Below are 26,766 nucleotides of genomic sequence, written 5' to 3'. Positions count from 1 at the left end.
GGAAGAGGTATCAGGGAAACCCAAACATAAGGCAATTATGCTAGAGATGGAAAAAAAATCCCTGGCATTTGCCTGACGTTTGCGGTAGTGTACCCAATCAATTAGTTAGGACGGTCTATATTGTTGTTGCTATGTTAATGTTTTATGTTCATTATTACTAATTATTTAAAGGGGAAGGAACATAATGCTTTACGTATTTTTGTTACAATGACAACTGCTGTGGCCAGTGTGAGAATACCTATTTACTGTTAGCAGCCCTAAGGCTGTACTGAGCATGCTTCAGCAGGGAGAGGGAGAGAGGAGATGAGGAAGTTTTTCCAAGATGTAGACTGACTCGGTTTTGAGATAGATCAGAGTGTTCCCAATTATACAAGCCCATGTAGCTTACAGTGGGAATCTGCAAAGTCTTGTTTAAATTTCAGAATTCAAAGAGAGATAAGTAAAAAGAGAGGAATAAAAACAGTTTGAAATAATTGTTCAGCTTTATAGTCTCATACCAAGACTGAAACAGAGTTTGCAAAAGTACTGATGCTTTCATTAGCTCTGTGGCCTGACTGGTTTTATCACCTTTCTCTTGACCCAAGCCATGTCAGATTGACAGTCCTGCACCAATATAGCTCATCTAGAATCCTTCCCCATCTGCTCAGACGAAGAAAAGTTTCTAGAGATAATCAAAGGACTTCAGTCACCAGGACTGTCAATCTAGCATGTGGTCTTTTGTTGTTTAGGTAGGCTCCACCCACTAAGTCAAGATTTAAATAGATCAACATTTGTCACAAGCACATCTTTGACAATAAATTAGAAGGGGAAAAATGAGGAGTTAATCAAATCAAATCTACATATTTAACAATAAGCACCAATGACCTTGGAATATGGTAAGGGAAACTACTGTGCAACTAGTTCAGATTCTCATCTTTATACCAGAGCTCTAGCGCACTGGATTTTCCATCTCAAAATTTTCCCACATTGCTTTTTACTGCATTTTAATAGATTTACTTTGGCTTGACATCTATTACACTATCAAACAATTTTTTTAATGCCTTGACCCTGATTGTCTAATGGAACATGCTCCTCTCTCTGCTTCTTAAAGTACGCAGGGGAAAAGATTGCTTAAACGTTTTGCCATTTCCTAGCTACCTCTCTGTGCCTGGCTAAAAGACGCCAGCAGGAAACAACATTATCACATTACACGGCTCAGCAGTTCCCTACTCACCCACATGCGGATCAGCCCCTTTGCCTCACTGCACTGAGTAGTCAGGCCAAAGCAATAGCAGCTGTTGCAGCCAAGTGGGTTTTTGGCATAGAGTCCAAACATTCCAGACCTGCACCTGTCACAGCGGACACCTTCCACGTTAACCTGCAAGAGAAAGAGCACAGGGAAGATTTTTTTTTAAACACAGCAAAAACCACCCTTCCCGCCCCCCCCCCCCCCCCGCCCCGCCCCTCTGCAACACATACATATATCATACCTCTATCTACTAGATTAGTATGGGCAGAAGATGCTTGCTCCATGCTGGTAGAGGAACATGTGCTAAAACAAATAGCACTTCTAGTGTGGAATGCTTAACAGCTTATTGATAACAGTAAAATTATTCCCTATAAAAATGATAGGTTAATCAAGCCTTTTGTCTCCTACAAGTTTATCTTGGCATATCTGAATATTTAAGGTATGATACTAACCGTAGTTGCTGAGGAATTTATTTTTATAAAAATATCAAGTGTGAAAAAACATTCCCATTTTCTCTCTTCATCAGATTGTTTTTCTGCATCATTGAACTATATTTAAAGGGCTGAAATGTGCACCTATTTACTGTTGTAATATCAATGCTTTTAATTTAATTACACCATTATGCCCAATAAGGAAAGCTAAGTTGTGAAGAACTCACACTGAGCCTTTTTGAAAGGATATTTGTACCTATTCTGTGGCATTTTAACACTCAAAAGCAATATTAAAGAGCCAAATCTTATATTTAAAGAACAATGTCAATATAAAACATAGCAGGAAAAATTATCTATTTCTATTATTAACAAATCAGAGTATTAAAATTGAAAGAACGTTGATTATCTAATTTCATTTATGCTGTTTACCTTTTTTTTTAAATGAGCCCTAAAATGATCAGTTTTACTGATTTTGCTCCTACTTATGTATGGTTTCTGGTTCTTAAATAGAAGCTCCATGCTATTGTGTTTTGATTCACAACAATGGCAGGATCACATACGTAAAAACAACTGCTTTCATCAAAATTGTAAAACCCAATCAATCAAAGCAATATTTGTTTAGAAGGCTTTGTAAAATTCCTTTTTTCCCTTTGGGAACTATACTTTAGGCCTAAAACTCTGTTGACTAATGTGCATTTGACAAAAGAATTATCAAGAAATAATAAGTAATCTCAACTCCTTCTTCCTTAATTATGTATTAGTTCTCCACTCTCTCTGCACGTCTGGCTGTTGAAACAGAATGAAGGATCTTAAAACAGAGTCACTCTGATTACACACATGGTTATTAATGAGACAAGTGCTATGGCCCTTACTCAGCAAAATTCCCATTGAAGTAAATGTCCCAGTAAGGACTTATTAAGGATTAGACATTTGGCCCAAATGTTGCTATTGCCCAAAAAATTACTTTAATTTGCCAAAGGGTTGGTGATGTTCACTGAATATGTTTAACATGATAACAGTTCTGTAAGGAGAAAAAGAAAAACAATTTGAAAAAAAAATGTCTAAGTTGAGGTCACATTTGGGAACTTCCTTTGTTAAACTTTAATGGATGAAAGAATGCTATAGTAGAACACTTAGGTAAGTGTCTGTTTCATCCTCTAGTTGCAAGACTTCTCAGCTAGGATAAAAAAGCTATGATTATAAGCAACTAACAGAGTTTGTGTTTACTGTAGACCCCAAGATATTCCACTGAAAACTTGTTGTGATAGGCAAGTACAAACTCCCATTAAATTTGAAGCAGGTTCCTATAACACCATTAAGTCAGCTTTCATACCTCATTGCCTTACCTTGCAGCTACATTGACCTGTACGATCAGCACATGAACATTTTTCTGTCTCTGCATCACACGTCTGAGGATCCGTCCCTGCCAGAAAGCAGTCACAGGGAATGCACTTTGGGTATTTCCAATGGCCTGGTCTGCACTGCGTGCATTTGTCCCCAGAGAATTCAGGTTGGCAGGAGCAGCAGCCTGTATCTAAGTTACACTGGAAACTGAGGGATCCAAGTGGACTGCAGTCACAGGCCTAGAAAGAAGAGAGAAATAACAATAGATTTTAATCATATTTATTAGGGGAAGTCTTGTCATTTGCAGCCATAGATGAACGTAGATTATTTAGGAGTTCCTATAGAGTACTGTATTTTCAGTGTTAACAGCAATGTATCTGTATCAAACGGAATCTAGTTTGGATAAGGGAAGGGCTTGGAACAAAACTACCGTATTTTCCGGCGTATAGGGCGACTGGGCGTATAAGACGACCCCCTATCTTTTTAATTAAAAGATAGGGTTTCATCTTATACCCCAGCGCCCCTCCGCCTCCTTTGCTCCCGGTGTCCCTGGTCTGCTGGAGATGGTCCCCAGCAGACCAGAGGCACCGGGAGCAAAGCCGCCAGGAGCGCTGGGCTCCCCCCCTCCCTCCCCACCGGAGCCCCTCCGCGGCTTTGAAAGCCTCGGGGGAAGCTGGCGGGGGGGCATCCCAGGCGCGCATAGGCTCCCCCCCCCCGCCGGAGCCCCTCCGCGGCTTTGAAAGCCTCGGGGGAAGCCGGCGGGGGGGCATCCCAGGCACGCATAGGCTCCTCCCCCGCCGGAGCCCCTCCGCGGCTTTGAAAGCCTCGGGGGAAGCCGGCGGGGGGCATCCCAGGCGCGCATAGGCTCCCCCCCCGCCGGAGCCCCTCCGCGGCTTTGAAAGCCTCGGGGGAAGCCGGCGGGGGGGCATCCCAGGCGCGCATAGGCTCCCCCCCCGCCGGAGCCCCTCCGCGGCTTTGAAAGCCTCGGGGGAAGCCGGCGGGGGGGCATCCCAGGCGCGCATAGGCTCCTCCCCCGCCGGAGCCCCTCCGCGGCTTTGAAAGCCTCGGGGGAAGCCGGCGGGGGGGCATCCCAGGCGCGCCTGGGATGCCCCCCCGCCGGTTTCCCCCGAGGCTTTCAAAGCCGCGGAGGGGCTCCGGCGGGCGGGCAGCCCATGCGCGCCTGGGATGCCCCCCTGCCGGCTTCCCCCGAGGCTTTCAAAGCCGCGGAGGGGCTCCGGCGGGGGGGGAGCCTATGCGCGCCTGGGATGCCCCCCCGCCGGCTTCCCCCGAGGCTTTCAAAGCCGCGGAGGGGCTCCGGCGGGGGGGCATCCGGCGTACAAGACGACCCCCGATTTTGGGGGGATGTTTTTTAACTTCAGAGGTCGTCTTGTACGCCGGAATATACGGTACACGTATTTACAATATTGTTTTTGTTTTCGTCATATTTTATTTATCAGTTAAGGTTTATACATTGTAAGTGAACCAGTTTAGTGGCTGGTTGTACAGTCTCTGAGTCTGAGGTAGCAGAGCAAGAAATACAATATGTTTTGTTAAACCCACAAACAAATCTCGATAGCCTGTAAAGGGCAGGCTCAGCCAATACTGCCAGAACTGCAGCTGCCGCAGGTCTCATTCCCAATGCCACCAAGTCCCACCTGAACTAAAGTGATGATTAGCAATTACGTTCCAATGCACGGACAACACATTTCTTTGTTCAGATGGAACAGATTTTGCTCAGGATCCTACAGAGAAGCAGGCAATAAGAGAAGCTGAAGGCCTCCAAAGAGAAGAATCCCTCAGTAGTATTATTGTGACTATTCTGTAATGCTAGCAGAGGACATTCAATTTAATCAGCGGTATAATGGGAGCCTCACATCAAGAAACTTTGCTTGCAATAGCAACATTGTTCCAGTGCCAATAGTACAAGTTGCCACAGTAATTGGCATGGACACATGCTCACTAAAATTAAGAAGTAAATCTGGCAGAGAGAGGGACAAAATTTGTAGGTTTAGTTTCCACTCAAAATCTTGTTAACATGACTACCTACAGGATCCCATCTGAATTCAAAAGACTTGCTCACAGCACAGGTCATTTATATGACAGTCATGCACTCAATCTTTACTGACTGCAACAGAAACTCTAATGGTTAGCAAATGTTTGACAGGCTGCTGTATAGTCTAAGAATTAAAACCTCCAAAGCCGTATGCTTATAGTGTAAGTTATGCTGGAAGATAAATCCTAGAGAACAAATTGTTCACCACACACAGACATAGCTCAGGGTACAATATAAAAACTGAAATAACAATAAAATACAATGGTTTTTTGCAAGGAATTGGTTTTATGCAGCATCCTCAGCCTGCGAGTTTATGACAGGCTCTGAAACCTGTTCCATCCAGTACTCTGGTGGAGTGGACATTCACACCTCACCTTGGAGAAATTAGCTGCAACAGGCTAGAAGGAAAGATGTGACTGATATATCATTATTAATTTAGGCAGTGCCATAGAAGCTGCCATACTGACACCCTCATAGAAAAGACAAAAAGAGAATGGATTCCACAGCTCAGACAAGGGTCTTCACCTCTATTAGGCTGGTTTCAGAAGCCAAGCATTACAAGAAGAGCTTTACACACAATCATAAAAGAGGCTACGTAATTAGTCAGCAGCTTGAGCTACACGAGAAACAGTCTTTTAAGGAAGGTCATTAATGGTAAATGACTATGTTCAGGCAATGCACACCCTTCTTGCATAATTGCAGCAGTATTAAACCCCATTTTGTCAAGGTGACTGGCAGAGAGGAACAGATATTTGAACTTGGCATAATATTCATTGTCACTAGTTTTCAGCCTTGGCTGACTGATACTCACCTTCTGTCAGTGCATGTCATTACCATATCTTTCAAATCCACCTCCTCTCCATCCTCTCATCTTTTCATTACTTTTCCTTTCTTCTCTTCTCCTTCCCTTCCTTAACTCTTGTGACAAATAATGGGATTTAGATACTCATCAGCTTAGGCACAGACTCTGTGGGTGCTCTACAGCTGGAGCACCCAAAAGAAAAATTAGCAGGCTCCCACTGGCAGCCAAACTCCCACCTTTGCTTCACTCCACAATGGCGCCATCTGAATAGTGGTGGTCTCATTGATCCCCCAGTGCCTTTCACCCACCACAAAACAGCAGGTGCAGGAAAAGGTAGGGTTTGAGTGTAGCCAGACACAAACCCCATCTTGTTTTTCCACAAACCCCATCTTGTCCCCCCCCCCCCCCCCCCCGAGAGAAAGAGAAAGGCAGTCAGCCTTTGATGCCCTGGGAACACAGGTGTGCTGCCTGTCCCTGACTCTACCATAAACAGAAACCAGACAGTAAATGGGCTAGCTGACGACCCGGGACCTCCCGTCGCCCTGATGGCTAGTACCAGTAATTGACACGCCTGCACTGTCCCAGGAGAGGAATCTTCGCCCATCACATACCAGAGGTGCCCATTGTCTGCATTTTTCCCAGGTGTAAATTATGCTTTGCACCCTTCGTGGGAAACTTGGTGTTCAAAGCCATTTTTCCTAATTGGCCACTTGAAACCAGGAAGAAGCCTACATGACCCAAGGGGTATAAAAGAGGTTCAGCAGCCCACCCCATTTGAGCTCCAATCATCTATACCTGCTGGCAGGTATTGATTGTCTCCCGAGGTCTGTGGGACGCCCAACCTCGCCCTACTTCTTCCCAAGGGATTCAGAGAAAGACGCTGGCCATGCCAAGTCTGGAACGCAGGGGTGAGAATATATACCTGCTATGTGTCTATTTTGCATGCATTTAATAAGAGCTCAGAGAACCAAAGGGTTTCATGGTACCTGTAAGTGACTTATTAGTGTAATTTCTGTCCTGTCCGTTGTAGTGTCTGTGTTATCTGTAACACAGTAGTAGCATTTAACAACTAAGTTTACCCTGTAACAATAAATAGTAACTGTTTAAGCTTTAACCTGACTCCTTCAGTTGCTGTAACAGAACCAAGCACAATTTAAAAGAACTTCAGCCGGTCACAAGGGACTCACTGCCCTGACCGTCGGCTGACAGAATTGGCGTAGTTGGCAGGATTGTGCTACTGGTTCACATACAGCCACATGAAGCCTGTCATAATAGACATGGATTTTAGTGGTATAGAGAAAGGGTTTGCCCAGGAAGGTTGGGGCAACCCAAAATGGGATAGAGAAATGTTAGGAAAGGATTGGGGAAATCCTGAAGATTTGTGGGTGCAGTTCTGTAAGTATAGAACTGCCTGCAAGCTAAAAAATGGGACAAAGCCTGAGTCTGTGGAAAGGAGCCACTTTCCATTTAGCAAGGAAAACAGGATCAGGCCCAGACAAGAAGGCAGAAATGAAAAACAGGATCAGGCCCAGACAAGCAGGCAGGTAACAGATAAGATTGAAAGCCTTGTGGTAGAACTGAGAAAAAGGCAGTAAGTACTAGAAATCTAAACCCTTAAACATACTTACAAGAGTAATATCTAAAACAAGGCCAGGTTTTTTTATTTTAGAGATAAGAAAGTGTGTTAAAAAAAGAGAAACACAGAGAATTTAAACTCTGCAGAGAATGGAGAGAATTGAGCAGTTGTGCAAATGCTAAAATGGTGTAGATAGAAAACTGTGGTTTCTTTACAGTCATTCTGAAGGAAAAATGGGCCCTTTTTCCAAAGGAATGTCTGTAAATAATCCAGGCAAATTTGACTCAAATCTGAACATTTGATTATAGATACTGCTAAAAGAACTCTAAAGGGAGGGGGTTCTATTGGAACTGAACTACCCCATTGAATAAAAAGGGAATGTAATTGTTGTACAGCTATGTAGAAATAGTGTAAGAAAGGTTCAGAGAGAATGTATGTGTATCTCTGTGTAGATATATATATATATATATATATATATATATATAGTGTAAATAAATGAAGTTTTAAGGTCCAGTAATCTTGTTTGTTTGTAGGTTTAAAACAAATTGGTTTGGTTTATTTTCAGTAAGACCATTTTAGTCCAAGTTGTTTAATGAAGGTACAAAAAAACTGTAAGCATAAAGAAAGAGTTACACTCTATGCAAAGTTTAATGTGGCTAAGTAGTGTTGTAAACAAAGATTGCACACTTTCCTGTAACATGCCATGTACACTATAGAATGAGTAAAAACTGCAAAAATGTAAAAGCCTCTGCTGCAGAAGTGGAGAGGTAGAAATGCATGTCCCTCAGTACCCAGACAGAGCTAGATTCCCTTAAGGATGGGTGCTGAGAGTTAAGCAACTCTCAGATGTATTTATTTTTTTTCTTCCCTCAGGAATATGCTTAAGAAAAGGACAAGGAGGTATGAGGCTTAGTGAACAAGCTCACCCTCCTTACCAAATTAATAGTAGACAAACGTGTCATTGTAAAAAGTCATTTAGCAGGAATTAGGATGGACCATAAGAAGGGGAAGGCAAAAAGTTTGGAGCCCTATAGGCATAGTTGAAGGAATAAGGCAGACATTGGAAAGTTACTAGAAATGAAAAACATTTTTGAAAGAACAAAGCAAGTGATTTGAGGGAATGTGAAGATAAAGGTGGACTCCATGGGAGTGTGGAAGGAACTAAGTGGTGGTTGTAATATGTGAAGGGAAATCTTGTTTTAAAATGACACCTTGTTTCTTTGCAGCCTCTTAACAATGTGCAAACCATCTATGCAAAGAAACAATCAAATGTAAACATTTTGTCTATGGACACCTTTGTTAAATCTGCAAAGGAAAATTAAGGATTCTACTAAAACTTAATTGGTTAACTGCATAAAGGAATGAGCTCTATATATTGTAACTCTATTTTGTGGATTTCAAATTAACTAGTTTTATTTTGTTTTGGATAATGTCCTCTTGCTTAAAATTGCAAACAAACAAGGTACAAATTGGTTAGTGCTTCTGTTGGGCATTCAACTCTTAAGGACATTTAACTTTCTAGAAACCAAATTATTAGTTTAGAAATTCAAGCTTTGAAACTTAACTGTCTCTTTCAAGGCTGAGTTGATAACACTTTTGGCTTGCTTTTAAATTCAACATTATATGTAAATACAGGCTGCCTGGTTATTTCAAAGGAAAGTGGACAGGGAAGGCTGTTGCTGTTTCAGCAGACACATCCACTGCACCCCTGTCCACAAACATAGAAGGAACAGCTCAGCTTGCAGAGCTGGCAGCAATCAATTAGCTTGTGAGGCAGGGGCCAGTACCATCTACACTAACTCCTATGCTGTATGGGCTGGAGCCACCCAGTGGATAACTAATTGGAAGAATAATAACTGGGAAATAGGAAAGCCTGTTTGGAGATTGGAATATTGGAAATGGATATACCAGTATGCAACCCAAAATGCCTTAAGCATAGGTCATGTGGCAGCTCACCAAAAGAATAACACCGTGACTGCATAGCTAAATAACCTAGCAGATGCAGCAGTACAAATTTTTGCTGCCCAGGTGGATTGGGAACGCCTGTACATTTGGCTACATGAAACCTTGGGACACACAGAGAGCGATAAGCTGGTGCGGCAGGCACATGCCAGGGGGTGGCCTATCACCCACAAACAAGCCAGAAATCTGGTACAAGCTTGCACCCTATGTGCTGAACTCAGAAAACATATAACAGAAAGGCAATGATTTGCCAGGCTAAGAGATGGAAAAATACTATGGGCAACATGGCAAGTAAATTATATTGGTACACTACCCACCAGTAAGCAAGGGTGGAAGTATGTTTTAACTGGAGTAAAAATTGTTTCAAAAATTGGTTTTGCTTACCCAACCCGATGGACAACAGGGTTGTCTACGATCATGGGACTAAACCACTTAATAGCCCTTGTCCCAACACCCCAGTTTGGGAACACAAACCCATGTACTGCACTCCTATAAGGGAAAAGGAGTCTGAACCACTGCAGGTGCTGGGCTAACACCAATAACCATCACTGAGGCTTGGATTGTATCCAAGACCGGCAAACCTTATGTTTTATTACAGGAAACTGAGGCAATAGCCCTAAACAGTGCTCCAGTGCGATGGATCCCTCCCAATGCTGGTGTGGATCCGGGAAAACCACCATGAACTTTTTGTATATATATACCGCTTGCTGTTGTAGTACTTGCAACCACTGTTGTTAGTTACAGACTATTAAAATGAGACATGGTACTCCAACTCGCCATGGTCTTCTTCCTCATCCCAACTGCTACTGCTGTACCAGAACACCTTACTTGACTCCTCTACTGGACTGGGAATCGAGTTTGTCCCTCTCAGCACAAATGACTGGTAAAACAAAGTGACATCTTCCGATGGGGACTGGTATGGTTCGATGACAGCGACTACCGCAATCCTCTAAATAACTCTGGGGGGAGATCAAGGGCGGAAGGCAAGGGAAGTGGCAACAAACGGTATGGGATAAGACATGCTGTAACTAAAAATGTAAAGCCTCATGGCTAGATTGTCTAGCCCAACACCTAGGACTTTCGTTAACTCCCTTCACTCTATTGTAAATACTATATTAACCATTTTACTTGTTGTAATTGCTTGCTGCATGCTTCTATGTATTGTTAGGCATTTTGTGTACACTGCCACCTCCTCTGCACAAATCTGGTATATGGCGTTGGGAAGCGATCCTAATCAATCCCTTGATCCAAATTATCTGATCAGACCCTGCTGATAGGGCGATTTTAGCTTCCTCCAAGGAGGGCAAAGGGTGCTGGCATCACCGCCATCTTGCGTTCTGGGACATAGTGAGGCGTGTCAAGGGGGTGGAATGTAGCCAGACACAAACCCCATCTTGTTTTTCCACAAACCCCATCTTGTCCCCCCCCCCCCCCCGAGAGAAAGAGAAAGGCAGTCAGCCTTTGATGCCCTGGGAACACAGGTGTGCTGCCTGTCCCTGACTCTACCATAAACAGAAACCAGACAGTAAATGGGCTAGCTGACGACCCGGGACCTCCCGTCGCCCTGATGGCTAGTACCAGTAATTGACACGCCTGCACTGTCCCAGGAGAGGAATCTTCGCCCATCACATACCAGAGGTGCCCATTGTCTGCATTTTTCCCAGGTGTAAATTATGCTTTGCACCCTTCGTGGGAAACTTGGTGTTCAAAGCCATTTTTCCTAATTGGCCACTTGAAACCAGGAAGAAGCCTACATGACCCAAGGGGTATAAAAGAGGTTCAGCAGCCCACCCCATTTGAGCTCCAATCATCTATACCTGCTGGCAGGTATTGATTGTCTCCCGAGGTCTGTGGGACGCCCAACCTCACCCTACTTCTTCCCAAGGGATTGAGAGAAAGACACTGGCCACGCCAAGTCTGGAACGCAGGGGTGAGAATATATACCTGCTATGTGTCTATTTTGCATGCATTTAATAAGAGCTCAGAGAACCAAAGGGTTTCATGGTACCTGTAAGTGACTTATTGGTGTAATTTCTGTCCTGTCCTTTGTAGTGTCTGTGTTATCTGTAACACAGTAGTAGCATTTAACAACTAAGTTTACCCTGTAACAATAAATAGTAACTGTTTAAGCTTTAACCTGACTCCTTCAGTTGCTGTAACAGAACCAAGCACAATTTAAAAGAACTTCAGCCGGTCATAAGGGACTCACTGCCCTGACCGTCGGCTGACATTGAGGAAAGGAGTGGAGTGGGGGTAGGATATAGGGTGGAGGGGGCAGTGTCATGCACCTCCTCTCCTGTCTAGAGGAGGAGTCCGCTATACCTATGAACATAACTGGTTTACACATCTCTTAAAGTAGGAGTGTACAGCCCAGTTTAAAAAAGCACTTTTAAATTGTCATCATTGCTCTTTCCTACCCTTCCCCTTCTCTCTTCCACGGATTGCTAAATACAAGTTGAAAATCTCCTTGTACCGAAGGCTAAGATAAAATTCTCACTGATGTCAGATGCACAACTTAAGTGAATTTGCTTTGCAAAGACACAGTATATTATTTGTTAATCTTTGTCAGTACTTAATATAAACAAGTTGTGATTGTGACAGATATGGCAATTCCTGCAATATCCCAGACAAACCGTATTGAATTCAATTTAAGTATTTTAGGAGTTAGTTGTATTAAAAATGCAAATGTTTATGCATTATTGTGGAATAATATGCACTGTCTCTAGGGAGGAGAATCAACTAATGTAAATCTTGGGTAGTGTTAAAAGCTTCACAAGACTATTTGAAACAATGAGGACTTTTAAAGTTAAGTGGATTCTCCAGGAAATCTCTAGGGGAGGTGTATGTAAATTTGACTCCTCCAGTTATGCAAACCTTCCAGCCTTTTGAAGCTACACCCCGAGGAAAAACCTATTGTCCATGAATCACCAATTACCAAGTCAAAGACTCAGACTGTATAAAGAGAGACTTTAAGATTCATGGGCATTGTGAGCCAATGTAGTTATGAGCCTGTAATTACTGGCAAACTCCTAGATGGGGTTTGAAAGACTGCTCACCTGCCAGAACCCTTTCTAGAGTCAGGGTGCAATTTCTGGTCAGCTTATTAGCTCGTGCAGGTTCTATTATTTATTTTAATGCTTTCAATGTAAGAAGAACTGTGCTTGCACAGAAAGAGCTGCGTGGTAACTTAACTGTGGGAAGCCATGCTATTTATAGTTACTGAGGAAGGAAGGCAAAGCGGCCTCATGAATCTGTCTTCCTTTCTGATGAATTCACATTGTAGCCAGGGAGCTATGCAGAGTACCCATCACTAGGGAGAAAAAGTTGGGTCTCTGCCCAAGAGTTGGGATGGCAGAAAACTAATAGTGGGTGCCCTTGATCAACCACAGTGAGAAATAAAGATGCAGTTGCCTTGAACTCTGACAGTAATCTTCCCAGGCGTGCTAATATACCTATAATACAGAAATCATAAACAAGCAACACCTAATAGCTTCAGCACAGATCACATGTGTGGTACAAACATGGACGCCAATGAAGAGCATAACAGATTGCAAGCCTTCGAGACAGAGAATCTGCAGTATTCCAGTAAAGGTCATCAATACCTATATCGCTGCCCTGACTGATACCAAAACTCATAAACATAAACTCCTTGACTGAATTAACCTCGTTATCTCTAGCCTGATTCTGGCCTGCATACATATACCTGCCTCTGGAAATTTCCACTACATGCATCTGAGGAAGTGGGTCTTTGCCTACGAAAGCTTATGCTCCAATACATCTGTTAGTCTATAAGGTGCCACAGGACTCCTTGTCACTCGTGCAAACACAATCCTGTGGTTCTTTGCAAGCCTAAAATAGCATTGTAGCTTCAAAGTAATCTACTTTACCTGATAGAAAACATGGCACACACACACAGACAAAATAGATATCCACTCACCTTGCATCCTCTGACAAGGTCATGACCCCAGTAATTTGGTGCACATTTATCACATTTCTCTCCTATGGTATTGGGAGGGCATACGCAGCGGCCGGTGTCTGGATCACAATTATTACCAAGATGGGAACACTCACAAGCTTCAAGGGGGAGAGAGAGAAAGAGAGAAATAAATAAAACAGAGAGAATGTTACCCTCCATTCCTGACATGCTAATCTTCCTGGCTCCCCTTCTTTTCACTCTTTTGCTTCCAAAGAGGAGGCAGAAAGAAAAAAAGGCAAGAAGTCTTACCACCAAACCTATTGCAACTCCAAGTAAAGCTAATAGTGTGGGCAGCAGGATCTCTACATGTGTCAATGAGATCCCCTTTAGCTGCATCTGCTTCAGAAGCTGTTAAATAGGTAAAACAGAAATCTAGCTCCTGTTCTTCACCATATTCTGCTTTTAATGGTCAGTAATAAACTCTTCAAACAAAATTAGACTCTGGTTTCAAATAAAAGTGTGAGTTTAGAACAACGTAATACAGCAATAGAAGAAATAAATCAATGAGCTTGATGATAAGATTCAGAATTTTTATGAAGAGAATGGTAGCACTAAAGCTCTAACTGGAGCACTTATCAGAGAAAGTTGGCTGCTCATAGTAAACCTGAATTTATGGAAAAATTATCAAATGTACAAATGTTTAGATTCTGGGTAGTCCCAGCTCATTGTGTGTTGAAGAGCTAGCAGTTAAAGTTTCAGCTTTTTTAGCTTTATTGGTCGGTACCAAGACACCTTAAAATATAATGGGCCAGATTATGACCAATTTAACACTTCCACAAAGGCTGGCATAGGACATTTTTTTAGTCTATGCTGTGGGCAGCATTTGGGTGGGGAGCTGCTTCCACAGGGGGTGAGAAGTAATTTGCTCAAGGTCCATAGATTATAAAACACTGGTCAGATACAAGACACTTGTAGGATACAAGCCACAGAACTTCCCCAAATTAATTCCCGTTTAAACTACGGCATATTTTTTAGATTAACTTTCAGTCTTGACTAAAAAATTGCCAGTGATAGAGCATACACTGCCATCTCTGGTAAGTTTTCCTAATGGTTACTTGCTCTCACTGTTAAAAATATAGATAAGGGAGGTACATGGTTGGCACAGTTACTCCATCCTCACTCCCGCACTCCCCACTGGAGCATAAGAAGTGCATTCTAACTATGAGTGACTATCTGTTCCCTGATCTATTTCTATGGGACAGCACAATAATGTACTGCCCCTTGCATAGGGATTGTGGCACAACCACAGTTGAACACACTGAACAGATAAAATATACCCATAAAAAACTTTCTAAATGTTAAAATATTTCTATGCCAACTAGAACTCAATAATGAGCATAGCATGGAGATGAAACAGTTGTCTGTAGTTTGGTAAAAGTAATCTCTCTAAAACAAATCAACTGCTGCAGAAAATAATTAAATGTTTGCCTTGAACCTGCAAGGACCTCCATGCAGACGGACACCTCGGCCTCCACAGCTGCACTAAGTGCATGTTGGGGCAGTGGTTCAGCCATGCAAAATTCTCTGAGGGACTTGAATTCTCTTCTCTGGATTTTCAGACTTTAATATTATTCCTAATACATGTTGTTTAATTAAAATTAATTGATATAAGAATATACAGTAATTGTAGGGTGTCAGCTTAATAAAATAAATTAATAATAAAAAAGAACTTATTTGTCGTAGATGAAAAACTGGATTCACATGTAGAAATCTCATAAATCTTTTCTCTATAGATGTCAATAATATATTGTGATACTTTGTTTTTCTATAATATGCCTTTGTAGGTTTTATGTATTTTTATTATGCCAAAAATCTGTAAATTACATTCCTTTAGGATAAATGCTAGATAAAAGAGGCCCAATATTTTATTCTACGCTTAGCTGTCTCTCTGGTGCTCATTTTCATGGACTTTTTTTCTAGCATGATTTGATATACTTTAAAACATTCTTTCTTTTCTATGTGATTCATTATTCAATTCCTGTACTTTTTGTCTTTTGAAAGAATATATAAAAAGCTTACTAAAAATAAATAGGAGGAAAACTGCATTTTTAACATAATTCCTCCTTGTCTATTTTCTTCATTTTAGAACTTGTAAAAATCTCAGTCTTTCTAACGTTTTAAGTAACTAGGTTTTTCCCCAATTACTTTCTCATCTGGTCCAAAGAAAATATTTTTCTGTTAAGCTTCTCCTCTACCATCCCTAAAACAACTCCCCGCACCCCACCCTGCCAAAAAAACCCAACAAAATCCCCACCATTTCACCTAGATTACTCTTAATCTAATTTAAAACATTGTCTTTTTATGTTTGAAGACACAGAATTTAATATTTTAATGCAAAATCTCATTTATTGTTCTTTCATGTTCCTTAGCCAACTACATAAAAACATTTTGTAGTGAGTAGGGAAAAAATGTATTTAAGAATTCTGATTACTTGTCGTATGATTAAAGACTGGACATTTTTTAAAAAGATACCTTTAATTCTGTGAATGTTAGCCCATTAAGGATGGCCAGAAAACAAGAATTCCATTTTATGAAAAACACTGAAGTCTCTGTGTTTGGTCCTGTTCCAATGTAGAATAAAGTTAAAGCTTTTGAAACTGATCTAGAGACAGTGATACTGACTCTAGAGAGTGCTTGATTTCTACCAGGGACTTGAATTTGCCCCTCCCACATTTTACTAACTACTAGGCTATAACTCTGAAGGATACCTTTCTTGATCTCTCTCTACCCCAAAAAGAAGTTAATTATTTACACAAAGTAAAACTGCTGCAAAAGGACAGAAGAAAAACAGAGGCTAATTCTATAGTCCAGTGCATTAGGTACTTCCTAGGAAGCAGAAGATCCAGGTTCAAGTCTTTGCCATGCCAGATCTGGACCAGCAACTAGAACCTGGGTATTCCACACCCCATAAGAGTGCCCCAATCAGTGGGCTCCTGGCTATTCTGGGTGGGTTTTGAGCAATGTCTACCCTTCCCCAAAGAAACAGACCATAGAATCCTTCCCAACAGAAGTTCTGTTGAAATGGATATGTGCCTGTGAGAAAAAAATGGTTTCAACTTCCTGAGATTGTTATGCTTAAACGAAGCACACAATATCTTTTATGGGGGAAAAGTCAGTATGCCACATTTATTGAGAATTTAATCGTTGCATATGCTTTTCAATTACACACACACACACACACACACACACACACAAAACATCATGCATACACAGTTCTGCCAGATGATATAGTTACCAGTCCAGAGTCTGTGTCAATCTAGTGTCCAGCTAGATCGAGCACAGGGGGGAACAGGACCTTGTCGGTCAATCGATCCGATGCTCCTCTCCAGACAGTGGCAGACAAACCCAAAGTTCCATAGCAAAGCACCCTACCATTTATAATCCTTCTTCTCTGTTAAAATCCATGGATCCTGCTCTGTCAGCTTGTGACCAGACTGTTATCTTGTTGATGTCAATCGTTCCCAAACACCTCTTCAAGGCTCATCCTGTAATCAATCGTCCTTTTGGGGGTGCCCACTCCACTTCAAGGTTCATCAATCTGCCAATCTGATCCATTCTTGACCGTGGGTACGCACTGACGGTTTTTCTGCTCTTCACAGTCTTTTACAGTTTGTATTCACCCCACATTCTCCCCATTCTCTGGCCATCTGGCTCTAACGATGACCTTCACACCATATCTCATTCATGCAAACAGTCTCTCACACAGAATCCTTTAAAGGTAAACAATACTAAGTGAAATCAAAATCCAAACAATTCACATTGAAGGCCCGGGCCTTCAATATTTCTAATCTCATTAACATAGTCACAATACCCAGAACTCTGTCTCTTTACACACTACACTTTAAAACAAGGAGGTATAGGAGATATATACTTAACTAAAAGGACTTAATTCAATACAATATTAAAATGTATGTTGATATATATGTGTATATTGCTATATTACTATATTGCCAAACCTAAAATGCAAATATAAAAAGAATAGAGCTGTCAGCCCTAACAAGATTTCCTGGCAAAAAATATTTTGTTGGAAAATTCTTGACTAGCTCCACTAAGGGCTTGGAGCAGGGTGCCTGGACAGAAGGGAGAGTGCAGGAGCAAGGGAGGGTGTCAGAGCAAGCTGGGAGTGCGGGGTCTTGGCGGGGGGAGGGGAACAAATGAGGGGGACTTGGATGGGGGGGGTCTAGGTATGAAGGGGGATGGCACCCCCTTGCAGTGGGGTTGTTACGGGGCTGCTGGACTCAGTGCAAGCTGGGACCGAGCAGCCTTTGCTCACGCTGGTCACTGTACCTCTGCATTTTAAATGTAGTAAGAGTCCGGCGGCTATTATTACATTTAAAATGCAGAGCCACAGCACAGGTGGCTCCCAGAGCTGGCACGAGCCAGGACTGCTGAGTTCCAGCTCGAGCCAGCTCCTGAAGGTACCCTACGGTTGCTCTGCACAGCAATACTTATTGACTAATCATGTAGTTGATACAATTTGTATCGACTACATGATTAGCCTGATAACCACAATTTAACCACAATTTAACACCCTTACCTTGAACCTCATTCCTCTCTGTCCCATCCCCTCGCCCTGTGGCCAGATCAGTGAATAATGGGGAGTTAGAGTTAGCAACTGATGGTCCACGGAAAGGTTTACATTGAACCAGGTAGTTCACAAGCCAAAATGTTTGAGAACCACTGAAATAGAGGTACCCCTGGCCTCTTCCCCCAAGTTAATGCAAGTTGGATTAATGCAATTGCAGCATAGTTGCATGGGAGAGTCCTGTGGAGGCCAAACCCATCCCTATTGGCTGAGGACAGTGGGAGGAGTTATTAAAGGGGGCACATGACACCCTTTACTTCCGGTCACGTGTCCATCTTAACCCTGTAAGTACTACCTCCAGGGGTGGGACTTCATGTGACAGGTTCAGAAAATATGGTAACTGGAAGGATAGTCCAAGAAAGAACAAAATGCACACTGAGAAGGAAAAATCTGCAATAAGCCATTAAATGAACCTGATTATTTACGTACGAGTGCATCCTCCTTCCTCGAAGTTGTAAAACCCATGCGCACAGCGATCACATTTCTTTCCTGCTACACCAGGCTGGCAGTGGCACTGTCCATTCTCATCACAGTCGAAGGATTTGGAACCAAAAGAATTGCAGTTACAGGGAATGCATCCTCCAGATGACTGTAGACCAAATGTTCCAGGCTGCCACACAAGACAGAGGAAGAGCATTCAGTATAGACGAGGTCTAGCTATAGCACAAAAAGTTAAATGGTAAATGTACTGAAGACAGAGAGTTTTACTCCTTCTCAAAGGCAGTAATAATAATTCGAGCTGAGGACATGAAGTATCGGCTCTGATATGAGTAAGTACTTAAAGATTTGATTCAATGTTAATATAATTAGGGTACTTTGAGTTGCTGTGTAAGCCTACTGAATTTTCTTATGATGCCCGTTTCTAGAATCTTTGTTCACATGCAGAATTGCAAGGCAATCAGATTGCAAACAGCCCCCCCAATTACATACTCATAAGGCAACCTCTGTGTAGCAATTTATTTCAGCAGGGAAAATTTGAAATCTGCTCTAAAAGGTCACACGTAGAATTTTGCCACTTAACCTGGCTGGAATGCCAGCTCCATCTTGCTGAACTGAATATTTGGACTGTGATACTATTGAAGGTTATAGTCATAAACTTACTGAGTAAATACATTATGCTTCAGCAGAGTCTGTTATACAATTTTCACATTACCATTATGACTTTGTTACATTTGTCTGATTTAAGGCACATCCGTGCTCCCTCAGAAAGGAAACAGGATTTAATGGGAGGATAGATTTCACCTCCTTAGGCCAGGAACCATCTCTCACACATTTGTCAAATGGTACATATGACTACAGCACTCTGTGAATAATGCAAAAAGATAAATTAGAAAAAAACAACAACTGAACTCTCTATTTTGCAGACAAAATAGAAGAAAAAAAAAACCCTTTACAGTAAAGGGCCAAATTCAGCTGTGATACAAGCAAATACAACTTTATTTACTTCAGTGTGAGTTGTACCATTTTATTCTAGTTTTGAGTGTTACCCATTGATTTCAATGAAACACCATGTAAGCAACTAAGGTCTGGGTACTGAAGTCTGATCCATGGAGGAGGAACCCTGACGTTCCATATGCCACAGAGATAGATCAGATTGCTGGGCAGAGGCTTACCAGAAGAATCATGTAAAAACAAATGATTATCCATATAACAAGCAATTATCCATATTTTCATTTCTACACTCGATAAACGAAATGCTACCCTGGTATGTATTTCAGCATGCTAAAACATAACAGAGAGAAAGAAATACCCCAACTCATTGTAATTAAATTTCAAAGTTCAATTAAATCCATAATTCATCTCTAAAGATTTATTTCATCAGAGGAAGAAATAGAATTCAAAAGGAGAAATGAGAATATGCAAAATCTCAGGACAGCCATTCAGATTAATGCAGTAAAATAAGCACAACCCAGCGTGCAGCTCAGTTCTCAGTGAAAAAGTTTGATAGGATCTAATACATTCTGTTTATCAGAGTGAAAACAGTAAAATTGGCTCAGAGGCTAGAACTGTATGGTGTGAAGGAAGGAAAGAAGCATCACCAGAATACTGTATTTTCTACAGTGATGAGTTTTGCATTCTGATAAGGCATGCAGCATTCCCCGCCCCCCCTTCTCCCTCCCCGAATGAATCCTCAATCAAGGCTATTTATATACTGAAATCAACATTTTGTTTTATAACAATCACTGTAAATGGGGAGCAAATGTCTGACTTCTAAAAGCCTGGAAAAAAAAACTTTCACAATGTACTACGTTTTGTTCTTGTGATGAATGTTCATGTGTGTAATGTATGTGCAAATAGTATTTGAGAATGTGGTTTGGGCAACAAAAGTATGTCCTATACCACTTCCATTTAGGAACAGTGCATTATAGTGCATTATAATTACACTAGCTTCAAAAACAGGCTGTTTTGACTAGACATGAAAAATGACGGATTATTCTGATTACAGTTTTCAGTTTGAGAAACAGGTTCTTCCAACAAGATGCATTTTAGCCAATAAAAGGAAGTCAGCTCTAATATCTGGAATGTGAACTAGTGAAAACTCAGGGTTTACTATATATGTTGATTTATAACCCATACATACATGCTTCATCAGCAGGCCGGATCCTTCTCCTGGTATCTTGAATCAGCAAAGATACAAAGTGAAATCTTGGCTCTGTTAAAGCGAGTGGAAAAACTCCCATTGATATCAATGGGGCCAGAAGCTTACTTGTAATTTTTGTATGTGTTATTATGGATTATGTTGTCTCTAGACTTTATCTGGTGTTCATGGGTTTCCTTACATTGTGCTCTATGCTAGGTTTAATTCTGAAAGAGTGTAAATATTTTAAAAGTTTGAATTTGTACTATGTACACAAGAAGCTAGTGGCTTCTTGGTAAACTGTTAATTTAGCACAACATAGATGAGTGTGTAAAATCCTCCAACCACTATTTGGGAGTCCACATGCACATGCATCACACAGGTTTTCTGATTACCAAAGCGACAGGCCTGTAAGCACCCCGAGGGCACCCGCTGGTACCGGTGAAGCCCCATCTCTGAGAAGGGACTTGGATTTGCTGAGTGGCCCGTGGGTTTTCTTTCCGTTTATGCACCTGTCTCCTGAGTTCACAGTGTTTACCCATGAATCCTGATTTGCAGATGCATCTTCCTGACATATCACAGCGTAGGGACATGGATCTTAAAGGACTGCAGCCACAGGGTACACAGAATTGCCTTTCTGGGGCCCAAAAATAGTTGCTCTTTAAGAGTGAAAGGCAAAACAGAATTAGCAAACAAAGGCAGAGAGGTGAGATGAAAAGAAAAATGATGAGAAAAAAGTGTAGCATTAAATAAAGATTAGCTTTGTATTTGCCACCTGGTAATGCAGATATGAAATGGAACGCACCACACATTGAATTTGATCACGAGAACTCAAATATAAATGCCGTGGTTAGCTTTATTTATTATATGTACGTATTGTATAGCAAAGGGTGCATTTTGCCCTCTCTTCCACCTGGTATGTTCCAGTGATATTATAGATTGTACCCCCCTGCTCTAGCATCCTCAGCACCTGACTAATGCTGAACCAGGGAATTTGTGGGATGAACAGAGGTCAATGCTGGCCCCTCTGCTGCCACCAAATGCGGGCGGTCCAGGGGGATACTTGGGGAAAGAGACAGGGTGGCTGTGGAGCCCCATGTCTATGGGTTAGGACTCAGGAGCTCAGCCCCACAGGAGCTCACTGAGCCCCGTGGCTGCCAGGCTGCGCTCCCAGACCTCGCTGCCAGCTATGGGACTATGCTCTTGTCCACCAACCTCAGAATTCCACAGCCACCCTTCCTCTTCCCCCAAGTGTCCTCCCATCCCCACTCCTCCCCTCTTCTCCCTGTGCTATTTGCAGCGCCCAGAAGCTCTGGGAAGAATGGGTGAGGAGTTTCTGAGTGAAGGGCCAAGTTTTTTTCCCATGAGTGCTCCAGCTCAGGAGTATCCATGAGGATGCTGGACCACAGATGTTGCCAGATGATGGCAGTCCAGATTACCGAAGATCCAACCTATAGCGGGGCTTCCTTGAACAAAACCTTTGACTGATGTTGAAAACCAAAGTAGAGGCATTTATGGAGGCCCTGCCCCAGAAATATACTTACTTAACTAACAAACATAACTAAATGTGGAAATAATTACATTCACTCCATAGAATTCCTCATGTGCTTTAAATTAGGTGCCTGCTTAGGTGTTTCAATGGATATTGGCCAAAGCCAGTTCTCACTCAGCAATCTCTGGAGCTACAATAATCCATGAAGTATTGCCTGCTGGTCTAAACAAGAACACACTTTTGAACATTAAGGATTTGGGACCTGGGCTGTTGGGTGGCTCTATGAGATGAACTGTCTTTTGCAGTTTTACACTTTGGAATTAACGCACCAAGACAGCAGGCAGTTTTGCCATGAAAATCTCAAAAAAGCACAACATTCAATGCAAAGACTACAAGGTTTTTACTTTTTTGCAAATCAGCCAGTCTTTTTTGAGGCAATAATTTTTCCCCTAGGGTTCTCATATGTATTGCATTCCCCATATACATTACATATCTATAGTGTATATAATTTTCAGGGGACTTAGAATAACAAGGTGAACATGTTAATTACACAGAAAGTGGCATATTCATTTAGTGCCGAGTTTTCCTCCAGAAAACTCCCAGAATACACACTGATCTCTTGCTATAGTAATAAAACCATTTAAACTTTGTTTTTCTGTGCATGGAACAATCCATGATACTTTTAAACGGAAAATCACGTAGTCACGTCAAACAGTAGAGAAGTATCATGTGAAATCCCAGTTCGGATTACTCACCTTACATTCATCACAGCGACGCCCCACAACATTGGGCTTGCAGTCACACTGCCCTGTCTGAGAGTTGCAGATCTCTGAGAATGAGCCATTGATGTTGCAGTGACATGCTACAGGGAAACAGACTTGTCACAATGTACTTGGTGAGGACATGAATAATAATACGTGAAAGATTACATACCAATTTCCTAACAAAGTTTTTTGAAGAAAAAATGTGCAGTATTTTTTGGCTAATTACTGGGAAGACCCTACGAGGTGCTGATCACCTTAAGCAGTTAAAGAAATACCAAGCACATCACAGCTTTACACGCCATTTTAGGATCAGTGAATCTCTAACTATAGATTATAAAACTGTATGTACACTGAGAAATTTTGCTTCAAGATAAATTAAATAATTTGCATGTCACCACAATCCAAAAATAAAATAAAAACATTCTGTTATGGTCTTGTTAACCTATAATCTAGGGTCTGAAACTTTTACTTCCTGTTCTACAGATTACATGCTCAAAATCTCGTGGAAAACTGAGGAAAGAGGAACAAAGATCTGTTGAAGCCCACTGAATTTAAAGAGCATCCTGTCCACTGTACCAAACCTTTGTATTAGCAGATTGCTGGATGCATAGAGATGAAAGGTTTGGCTGTTGAGGTTTGGCTGCGGCTTCCCCGCAGCTCCCCTTGGCTGCAAACGGCGAACTGGAGCCAGTGGGGAGCTGAGAGACTCTGTGGCTGTGGAGCTGGTAAATAAACACACCAAAGTGGCCAAATAGCAGGTTTCTCAGAGCGGTTTCATGGACCAGTTTGAGAAACAGTTCTCTAGAGTTATATCCCTTGTCCTCTCCTTTCTCTGATCTTTCTCTAGCTCTATCTTTGGCCCACTTCCCTCACTCTTTTACTTCCCATTCCTCCTTATTGCCTCCTATTATTTTTTAATTTTTAAAACTACCTGCATTTAAAAAAAAGGATATATAATTATTATCATCACATAGCTGCTTCAAAATAGCTTTCTAATTCTGAGATCAACAGTGAAAGATGATACACTTGTAAACCTCCATTCTTAAAAGCCTCCTACATATTGTCAGCATGTAATATACATAGTAAGTCTATTGAGGGCATCATTCGATTTTTTTTATCTATTACTCATTTCCAAATATATCTTGAGAATTTAAGGCAGAAATTAAACTTTTTGCACACATGTCGGGATATATGATAAATAATATACTCAAAATTTCACACAGTGTCCTCTTATCTTGGCTAGGGCTGAGTTGAGAACGAGTGTAATATAGAGGTAAGGGCAGAAGATGGAAGATGAGACTCTGGCTCTTTTTTCCAGCTCCACCACTGTGCATGAAGTCACTTGCATTTAGTAGCATCATCGGCTAATCTACAGATGCTCACAATAAACTGCATTTATTCTCATTTATACACTGCTCACTTATTTACCTCCACTATTCTTGTCCAAGCCTTTGAGCAACTTCAAACAGTTGCTATGTAATAAACTAGCCTGTCAGGGAAATGTTTTCTTCTTTCCAGCAAATGTGGAAATTTCCCCTCAAATTACATTGGTCAAAATCTACTATTCACACTATTTACGCACACTCACCCATCTATCTTTATCTATGGTAGGGTACACACACATACACATCATTATGCAATTCTTATTTCATCCAACTGTGATATTACTACAATAATTGCTAGCTGTTTTCTCTGCCAAACCATGCACCTTCATACTACCATCACTAAAAACCAAACTCTGAAGAATCAAATCAAATAGGCTTAGGACATTTGTTCTAACATTTCATTTACAAAAAAATACACTATGAAATTCAGAAATTCTGTGATAATATAAAGCTGGATCATCATTTGAAACGGCTAAGGCAAATGATAACAGCATTCTACTTAAGAAAGAGCAGGAAACATTTTAAACAATAATCTGAGAGCAAAATTCATATTTTATAGTAGTTTTGGATTAGGCTCTTTCATGAAAAGTGAAAATGGAAAACAACCACATAAAGTCACAGACTCTCTGATATTGTAGCTACAGGGCAAATATGATGGAAGTCTACTAAAGAAATATAAAATCTTATGCAAAAAGAAAATCCACATGAAAGGTAGAGGAAAAAAAAAGGAAAGGTAACTCTGAACATAATGATATGAATACATTGTGAGTCTCTCCTGCCAGAACTAACTACAAAAGCAAAAACTGAAATTATGTGTTAAAATTTATTTATTTTTAATACTTTATATTTTTCCAAATCTCTTGTCATATTCCAGATACCTCCCCTTTTCAGCTGCCACTGTTGCAGAAATGTTCAAAGCTTTAGCCATGTCAATGTTTGAGGGAGGGTGAGACAGTTATGGGAGCTGTGATTGCACCTGAAGTTTGATTTGTGCTTTTTAAGTGACATTAAAGTCTTAAATCATGTGACATCATATCATGAATTATTAACCAGTTCTGAGACCACTTGTGAATGCTATTTTTTTAACACTATCTAGGTACAGCATATTTGGAAAGTCCTATTACCCATATCACTGCTCTGTGCCTCATATCCCCCATCTGTAAAGTGAGGAGAATTGAAACTGACCATCTTTCTAAAGCACTTTAAAATCTACCGAGGAAAAGTGCTACATAGACGCTAGCTTTATAATTTTGCATACACATACAGTCTATGGAGATAGTTACGCATACTTATCTGACTATATAGTTAGCTATCTCTACACATACACACAAGATATTGTTATGCACACACAGTTTATGGATACACGTGTGTATCCACACAACGGAAACACTTGATAAAGGATCAATAACAATGCTTTGAAATCCTTCATGAAAGGCTCTCTAAATGCTAAGAACAAAAAACTTTACAATATCCCATTGGAGATAAGTATTAACATTGTATATCAATTAAAGAGACTGCTAAGCAAAAACCTATATTTTCAAAGGGGGCCTCAAATTGGGGTACTTCCATTTCTGGATGCCCAACTTTAAACCTAAACAGTCTGATAGTCAGGGGGTGCTGACCAAAATCCTAATTTAATTCAAATGGAGTTGGTGGTGCTCAGAATCTACCAAAAAAGTCCTTAGAATTAGAGCCCTTGTACCCAAATATACAGACCACTTTTGAAACCATGCTTCTAAATGACGTCCCACTGTAAAACTACAAATCAGTACTAGACAAAACTACAAAACCAATTAGTGATGAGCCAGAATTTCATATTTTAGCACGTAGCCCAGTTTTCTCAAAGTGCTCTGTGAAACCATTCTGAGAAACCTGCTAACTGGCCGCTCCCATTTGTTTATTTACTGACTGCAGCCTTGGCTCCCCTTAGCTGCAAATGGCAAACCAGAGCCAATGGGAGCTGTGAGGCTCCGTGGCTGTGGAGCAGGTAAATAAACACACCAGAGTGGCCAGTTAGCAGGTTTCTCAGAGTGGTTTTGTGGGCTACCTTAAGAAACACCAACCTAGCCAAATGCTCCAGAAACTGCAACCTCAGCAGCATATTGCAGTAAAACCACCAGGGCTACGTCTAGACTGGCATGATTTTCCACAAATGCTTTTAACGGAAAAGTTTTTCGTTAAAAGCATTTGCGGAAAAGAGCATCTAGATTGGCACGGATGCTTTTCCACAAAAAGTGCTTTTGCGGATAAGCGTCCGTGCCAATCTAGAGGCGCTTTTGCGCAAAAAAAGCCCTGATCGCCATTTTCACGATCGGGGCTTTTTTTGTGCAAAACAAATCTGAGCTGTCTACACTGGCCCTTTTGTGCAAAAGCTTTGCGCAAAAGGGACTTTTGCCCGAACGGAAGCAGCATAGTATTTCCGCAAGAAGCACTGATTTCAGGCAGTAGGAAGTCAGTGTTCTTGCGGAAATTCAAGCGGGTAGTGTAGACAGCTTGCCAGTCTAGACACAGCCCAGCTGTTTCTCTTCTAATTTACACTAGTTTTACACCACTGTAACTCAAGTGGCCCCTGTGGCCTTGTGATGGGGTG

General features: G+C 41.4%; 1 protein-coding gene across 5 annotated transcripts in view; it reads right to left on the bottom strand.

The window, feature by feature from the left end:
* LAMA2 (laminin subunit alpha 2) overlaps window positions 1–26,766 on the bottom strand; it is a 503,865-nt gene that overhangs the window by 150,983 nt on the left and 326,116 nt on the right. For 3 of the 5 annotated variants that reach the window (XM_075924139.2, XM_075924141.2, XM_075924140.2), the window contains 6 exons: window positions 22,783–22,889; window positions 20,931–21,194; window positions 18,387–18,567; window positions 13,334–13,470; window positions 3,006–3,242; window positions 1,214–1,357 (listed from right to left, as the gene is read on the bottom strand). In XM_075924139.2, the coding sequence (XP_075780254.2) occupies window positions 1,214–1,357; window positions 3,006–3,242; window positions 13,334–13,470; window positions 18,387–18,567; window positions 20,931–21,194; window positions 22,783–22,889 (1,070 nt within the window). The remainder of the gene's footprint in view (window positions 1–1,213; window positions 1,358–3,005; window positions 3,243–13,333; window positions 13,471–18,386; window positions 18,568–20,930; window positions 21,195–22,782; window positions 22,890–26,766) is intronic. The other 2 variants (XM_075924142.2, XM_075924143.2) reach the window with 1 other exon arrangement.

Source organism: Pelodiscus sinensis, chromosome 3 (assembly GCF_052426305.1).
Source record: "Pelodiscus sinensis isolate ZL-2025 chromosome 3, ASM5242630v1, whole genome shotgun sequence".
Lineage (NCBI taxonomy): Eukaryota > Metazoa > Chordata > Testudines > Trionychidae > Pelodiscus > Pelodiscus sinensis.
This window is presented reverse-complemented; position numbering and strand designations above follow the sequence as displayed.